At 29.0% G+C, this 8,032-nt stretch overlaps 1 protein-coding gene across 1 annotated transcript; it reads right to left on the reverse strand.

The window, feature by feature from the left end:
- Nucleotides 1-376: 376 nt before the first annotated feature.
- Nucleotides 377-1,270, reverse strand: LOC102583168 (protein GLUTAMINE DUMPER 2). Its single transcript, XM_006343484.2, has one exon. It carries the CDS (start codon nucleotides 1,143-1,145, stop codon nucleotides 564-566), a length of 582 nt encoding a protein of 193 aa, XP_006343546.1. The 5' UTR covers nucleotides 1,146-1,270; the 3' UTR covers nucleotides 377-563.
- Nucleotides 1,271-8,032: the final 6,762 nt, after the last annotated feature.

The raw sequence follows: 8,032 nt of genomic DNA on the forward strand, positions 1-8,032 counted from the left end.
GGGAGTGACATTTTCAGAATTTGGGATCTCAGGTCTTAGGACCACATCAAATTTACTCTCTACCTAACTATTCTCAAGGTGGATGAATCATACCACTTATGTGAAAAATATAATGATAATTTACTATTGAAATTGAAATTGAAATCCATATGAGAGGATAGATAAATATTTACCCTGAGTATTTATATTTAACTAAATAATTAACTTTATAAATTAATGAATCTTAACAAAAATATATACTTTACTTATTCATCGACTAGATATAAACATCTAACACATATAAATTTTACCCCTAAAGGTGTATAAGTATTGAATAATGAGCTATAACATACCTAGCATATGTCTAAAAATTAAAAAAGTATGATCTCCTTATATAAAATTACTAAGATATATAAAGTTTTCCCAATTCATTCTCCAAAAAATATATACATTTCCGGAAATTCCCACAAAAGGGGAAAAAAAAGTAAAAAAAAAAAACAAGATTTTTTTTTCTTTTCTTTTTCTCTTTGAAACTAAAGGACCTAATCTCATCATGCTTACCATATGACTCGAAATTCATTCCGCTAATTAATTTGCATTTGTGTCACGTTAACCACGAAATCATTTCCAGAAGTCGAACTCGAGACTTCATTTCCTTCCTCCTCCTTTACTCTCTCTCCTACAGGAGTTTCATCATGATTATCAAGACTTGAACCCGAGACATCATTTCCTTCCTCCTCCTTCTCTTCAGCCTCGGATTTATCCGTACTACTCTCACTGCTCACGGTACAACCGCTATTGCTACCAAAAGATGAAGCTCTACTAGACAAACTAGGTGTAGCAATATAAGTTGGCTTCAATTGTCCAGCCATAATCACCAAAAATTTCTCTTCAAGAATTGGTGGTTCCACCATTTTACCATCTTCACCATTATTATTATTATTATTATTGTTGTTATTATTTCCTTCTTCAAGATCACCTTCTTGATTTTCTTCAAAATTACCACTAAGTTTCCAATAAGAACAAGCTAAAATTAGTAGAGCAAATGCAATTAGCCCTAACATGGCTGCTAATCCCCCAAATAAATACGGCACCGGTGAGTGCCACGGTGATCGTGGCGGGCCCACCGGTGCAATAGCGGATGACGATGCCTCCAAATTCGTCATCGTTGTGAAAAATAATCTTCTCGTTCCAAATAGAGTAGTTATGTTACCACTTAGCTATTAGGCAGCTGTAGACTCGTAATTTTTTTGTATGATGAATTTTTAAAATAATTTTGGTTTTTTTTTTTTTTTTTGGGCGAATGATGGTGAATGGTGATGGTGATAGTGGTGACGGAGGAGGAGAAGGGAATGGAATGAAGATGATGAGTAAAGGAAGGTGGTTATATATAGAGACTACATAGAGTCGATTTTATTTATTATTATTTTATAATTTTATTTTATTTATTTATTTCAAGTGAAATGTTTCGTCATTGCATGAAAAGTGGGGTCCATATATATTGTTTGTTCTGCTATTTTATTTATGTTTTTTTTTTTGAGGGACAATCTATATATATAAAAATATTCTACACTTGGAAGAAGAAAAATAATAATAAAAAGGTAATTGGGAAAAAAGAAGATTGATAGTTGTGAATGAGTTAAGAGGGGACCCAATCATCTTTTTTAACTTTTTGTTAATTTTAATTTATGTTTTCATAGAGAACCTTTTTCGTTTAGTCGTTTTGCTTAAAGATATATAGTAGGAATTTTTTGGATTTAGTTTTGCATAGCATAATAATGATTATAGTCCTTGAAATAATTGAAGGGATTTGATTTATACAAAATCAATTTTGAGATCTAGTGATGTAATTAAAATTTAACTTATATAAGTTGATGAACTAAAATTTTAAAAGTTATATATCTTTTATGTTACTAACTATGATCTTGGTCCCATTAAAATAAGGAAAATATTACTTAATTATTTTTATAATTTAATTGAACATAAAATTTAAAATAATAATACCAGAAATTCTTTATATATTCTACTGATTTATAAAATTTGTTCTCGAATAGGATCATAAGGTTCCTAAAAAGCATAGAACATATGTAAACATAACTAACTCGATCGTAGTATCGAAACTATATACAATGAATGAAAGGTAATCACTTAAATATTCTTTATCGATAATGTAGATTATGCATATAGAGAATTATAGTCATCAAGTATATATAAAAAAATTACTTGTATATGTATATATTAAATCTTAAACACTATTTCTTCACCTATATTATACGCATATATCCAACGGATTTGATATCACAATAGAACTTTGTTTCCATTTACTGTCTCAATAATTGAATTAAGGATTAATTCCTAGACTTTAAATCAAACTTTTTCATTTTTGTTTTGTTCTGAAACTAATTCAATTTTACAATAATAAGGAAGAGGGATTTCTTATACGTAATATCAAAGAGAGAGAGAAGGTGTCCATAAAAAGCTTCATTAGGCTCATCATTTATTCTACTTTTAAGATAAGTCTAAAATTGCTGAATCACCCATCATAGAGTTTAGTAGAGTTAGCTTTTAAGTTTCATATTCATGTGTGGACCGAACCCTAGAGGATTTCATGGGTTGGGGGTGGCAATAATTGGGTGTGAATTTTGTTCGATATTCATATTGGAATCCAATAAAATCTGAATCACGTTGGAAAGTCTCACATTAATTGAGGGCTAAAACCTCTCTATCCATGTTCATATCCATGCTCAAATCAATTGGTTGTGAATTTCATTTTTATTCCTCATCCGATGTTGAGTCTCTGATATTTACATTAAGGTCCAACTAATTTTGAGTTGTGGTGCGAGAGCTAAAATGCTTCTTCCAAAGGTTTTCATATTCATGACTCAAATCAATTAGTTGTGAACTTTATTTTTGTTTCTCATTTGATCAATGTATTTAGTACTTATATTAGAGCTTATGTAATTAAATGTAACTCGTATCTGAAAATTTTCATATTGAAAATTTAAACACTCTTTATAAAAGTGACTTCACACCTATAAGTCAAGTTGAATTTTCTATTTAAGAATAAAGCAATACTTAAAACTATGTCCTAAAGTTACTAGAGTTGGCTTTTAGGATCCATATTGGGACCATTCCTAAAGGATTGCATAGAAGGTTAGGGGAATATATAATTGGTTGAGAACTTGCTAGGATTAAAGTTGTGAAAGGTAAGTTAGATATGACCCCCAACCGGTTATCATGTTTTATACGTGAAAATTGAAAAAAAAATCTTATGTGGCAACGTCGATTTTGGAGGTAAATTTAATCGTACACTATCAAAATTTACTGATTCAATTATGATTAATTTATTATGTATGATTAGTTAGAGAGAAAACACGTTTTGTCAAGAATTTTTTTATTTTCGAAACTATAATCAAACATCTCTAATTAAGGATTAATTGATTTCATCCTTATAAATGAAGCTGTAATATTAGGTATGAATTTTTCAACAAACCTATTGACATTTGGCTCGTCTATAATATTTTATTAAGTCTTCCTTTGAAATTCTCTTAGAGACACATTCGTTAATAATAATAACAATTTTCTTGCCATAGGGGTTGAGACCTAGCTCACTTGATAATGAGCTCCCGTTCTTCCACAATTAAGGTGGAGAATTGAACCCCCAAATTATGACTCCGCTTCCGTCACATATTCATTAGTGATGAACCAATAAAGTTATTAACAATTAACAAAATTATCATTCGATAAAATTACATTTAATTTTATTAATTTTTCTATTTCCTTTTTCTATTGCATCAAGCATGATCCAAAAAAAGAAAGAAGAGGATAGTACACTAGGTGTCACGTAACTTTCATCGATATCACTAAACTATAAATTCACTTACGTGAAACAATTTACAAATTTGATTAAGAAAAAGAAAAAAAAAAGTACTTTTAAATTGAAAGCTACAAGTCTCAATTACTAATTTTTGATTTTATCTAAAAATTCTTCACTTTATGAAACAAAACAAATGGAACAGACAATTTTCCATAGTGTAACTCTGTAACCCCACCCTATCAGGCTTTTGGCAGCTGGAGATTTTAACAGGTGAATACTTATCCCCAAAAATTCTCTAAATATACCCTCATTATGAAAAAAGCAAAACTAAAATAAAATAAATAAATAATATTTGAAATTGACCAATCAATTTCTTATCATATATTCATATATTCTGCATAAATCCGAATTAAAGGTACGATATATTCTTCTTGTCTAAATTTATCAAAACCTAAAACCAAATTGAGAGACGTTCGTCTTTAATTATAGCTTCTTCACAAATTGTTCATGTGTATATATCTAATAATTAAAAAGAACTATATAAGCCAATTATATCTACGTAATAATACACGTAAGATATTTGTTCATTATGAAAAAAAATAATGATCTAGTGAAGAATAATATATGTTAGCAATAACAAAAATCTTGGTTGTATGATAAATTCTTGAAAATTTATTAGCTATGAGGTTTTTAGCGACAGATTAACGAGTAGCTATTTTTTATTTTTCTTTTTAATTTGATCATCCCCTTTTAAAGGAGCCCATCTAATAATCAATACTCAACAATACATTCTCATTATTGTCTCCATCTTTGTATCTGAATTTATTGTATTTGAGTTGATGACCTTTTGAAAATAATTTTTTCTATCTTCATGAGATAGCGATAAAGTCTACATATATTCTACCCTCTTTATCTCACTTGTGAGATTTCACTGAATATGTTATTGTTGTACTCTACAACGCTAAAAAATTTCTATTTAAGACTAATAACTTTATTTTTATTATATGGTAAATTAGTTAATACATTAGTTGTGTTTGGCTATATTAGGAATTGTAACATGATTTAGAAGGAGAGGTATGGGTAGAGGGGGGTGGGGTGGGGTGGGGTGTTGCTTGATGAAAATAGCTATTGAGACAGTTTCATGACATAATGTGTAACAGTTCTTAAAAGACAGGAAACTGTTTCTATGCTGATGTATTCTCTTGTCTTGGAAACTGCATTTCTCACACCTTTTTTGCTTCCCTTGTTTTTTATGGTAGTTTATTTGTGTTCGATATTTATATTAAATTAAAAAAATAAAAGATTTATAATTATGAGAAGTTATATATATATTTTACTTAGATATGTGTACGCAACGCAAGGCACTCGTCTATGTTTACGAATATGAATGAATATTGAATGTGTAGAGATGAAGGTAGAATTTTAATCAGGATAGTTTAACATTTGTTATATGATATGATATGATATTATAATTTAACGGTGAAATTTTTTAGATAAATTTCTTTTGACCCTTTAACTCTGGTTAATTGAACATTCTTGTAATCGATTTCTTAAGAATTAAAAAAAATTGTATCGAAAATAATTGATGCCAAAAAAACAGAAGTCCTTTGACATTTATGTAATAGATCTTGTAGTAATGCCTTTTTTTTTTTTGTCTATTATAAGCGATAAAGTAGAAATGAGTTTCTCTTTTTATATTTACTGAATATGCAAACTCAACTTTGAGTCTATGCAATGTTGGGGTTAGGTAGGGTTGATTAATCATTACAAAAATATTTCTTATTTCATCCGTTAAATTTGTATATTACCAAAAAAAATATGAGTAGTTTTTTATTTTGATTTTAAAATAGAACGCAACCCTTTTATGAAGAAATTAATAGCATATTCTTGTAGATCCTAAATGAACTATAAGATAATAATGGATTCATACTAATCCTCACATTGTATCATTGTAATGAAGAAATATTTAACTAGAATATGATATAAAGTATCCTCATATCGATAAAAAGTTGCCTCAATAATTTTTTGTAAATAAAGACATCAATTAAAGCAAAATATACTTGAAAGCAACAAAAGAAAAAAGAAGAAAAGGAAAGGGAAAATGAGGTTCCTTCCCTCCTCCCCCTCCCCCTCAACTCTTTTCTTAAAAATTATCGACTCGGCTAATTTAAATTTGTATTGAGTAGAACTCATTAATAAGAAATTGCTTTCTACTAAGAATTTCCCCATTCCCATTAAGGGTTACGAGGGATTTACCTATCCCACGACGATTTTTTCCTTCCCACTTATTAACAGAATAATTTTTTTAAAAAGTTTAATTATATATAGGGTGGAGAGGAAGGAAAAAAACGAGAGGGAGTTAATAAAGTGGAGAATCGAATCTTCTTCAACAACAATAAAAGTTCTAACAGTCACCTCTTGAACAACTAAAATTCTTTGTTAACATAATGATTTGATTTTCGTATCAAATATTTATCAAACTAGAGTAGTTTTAAAAAAAGAAAATGTAATTCTAAAGATATGACATGAAAATATGCACAAGAAGCATCTCAAATCTTGGGTTGTAGAGTAAGATTTCATTACAATTTTGATCATGTTGGATGACTTTAGGAGTATTCATCATAAGATTGGGGTGGAAAATGGGTCCCCAAAAACTTTGGGGGGTCTACTGTAAAGACCCCTCCACTACTATAATATTCTTGGCCTGCCACCCCTAGAGTCTAGACAATCATCATTATTTCATTTCTAATAATTGTTAATGTCATTTTTGCCCCAAATGATTAAAAGAAGTTCTATTCATCACCCCTTTATTTTACCCTCTGTCATTCATGCACCATCTCTATTACTTTTTTGAATAACTTAAGTACAAATTATTGTACTACTAGTTGATCAATAGTACATCCTTCTATTATATGACGTGTCCATTAGAATTTATGATCTTAAATGTATCGTAACATTTTTAATTTTTCTCTCATGAGAGAAATTGAATCACACGTTTTTTAGGCTTGAAGTTGCGCCCATCTTACGCAAGATCCTTGTTCAAAATTAGAACAACCTATTACACTATTTGATTGAGATTCAAAATATCCTTCATAGTTTTTTACAACATTCCTTAAAAGGTAACCCTAATTTAGAGTCTTGTGCACTTTTGCTATTGATCCAACCTATTTCTATTTAATTTCCTATTACTTTGCCTGGCTAGACCTCTACTTCAAAAAACATGTTATATAGGAAGTTAGCGCCTTTCACATCATTGTCCTTTTTAGTTTATTTTTTCAATATATTCTCACATATTTATTCCTTTTGTACAATCTAGTAGTATCATCTCATCGTCTTTCTGATCAGTTCAATTCGTTAATTTTTACATATTTACTTCTTTTATTACAATCTAGTAGCGTCAACATCAATCTAATTTCACATTGTAATTCTCAGTTCAATTCTTTAATTTCCACATATTTATTTCTTTCATAGAAAAAAAAACTAATTTCAACTATAAACAACAATAAAATAACATATCAAATGTGATCCCATAAGTATGTCAACGATATGTGAGATGTACACGAACCTTACTCCTATCCTAAGATTTTGAATCACAAACAATTAAAATCTACAAATAAATTTCTTTAAAAAGGAAGAGGTATGGAAAAGGAAAAAAAAGAAAGTAAAAGCAATATTTGTACACTAATTAATATAGTAGGACCCAAATAAAAGTTACTATATATGTTCACTATGAATAAAATGACTAATATAGGTCCCACCAAAAAGATGGCCCCTTTCATCGTCAGCTTCCATTCTTAAAATGGACGTACACGGCAAGGACGATTAGATATTTTTCTAACATATTTTTTTAGTTTTCTACTTCGTATTTGATATTCGATATTTATATCAAAATTTAATTTAATTTAAATTTGTGTTGAAATCGGGGAATAAAGTATTTCTTTAGAACTTAAACACAAGATTTTTGATAAAATAAAAAAGTATTTAACACTCTGTCACAATTAATTTTGTTGGTGATAATTTTTCTAACATATAAGATACGTCCAATGAGGCTATGTGAAATCCAATTAATTTTTATTATATATTTCAGTCTTACAACTAAGAAAGTGTGGAGTAATCATAGTTGTATAATTTTATCTTCTACTGTTTTTTTAACCACTAATATGTTAAATTAATCTTCAATAATACAAGTGACGTCCTAATCCAAAACCAAATCCCACTCACAATAGTTGATCAAGC

This window comes from Solanum tuberosum, unplaced genomic scaffold (assembly GCF_000226075.1).
Source record: "Solanum tuberosum cultivar DM 1-3 516 R44 unplaced genomic scaffold, SolTub_3.0 scf00047, whole genome shotgun sequence".
NCBI classification, from domain to species: Eukaryota; Viridiplantae; Streptophyta; class Magnoliopsida; order Solanales; family Solanaceae; genus Solanum; species Solanum tuberosum.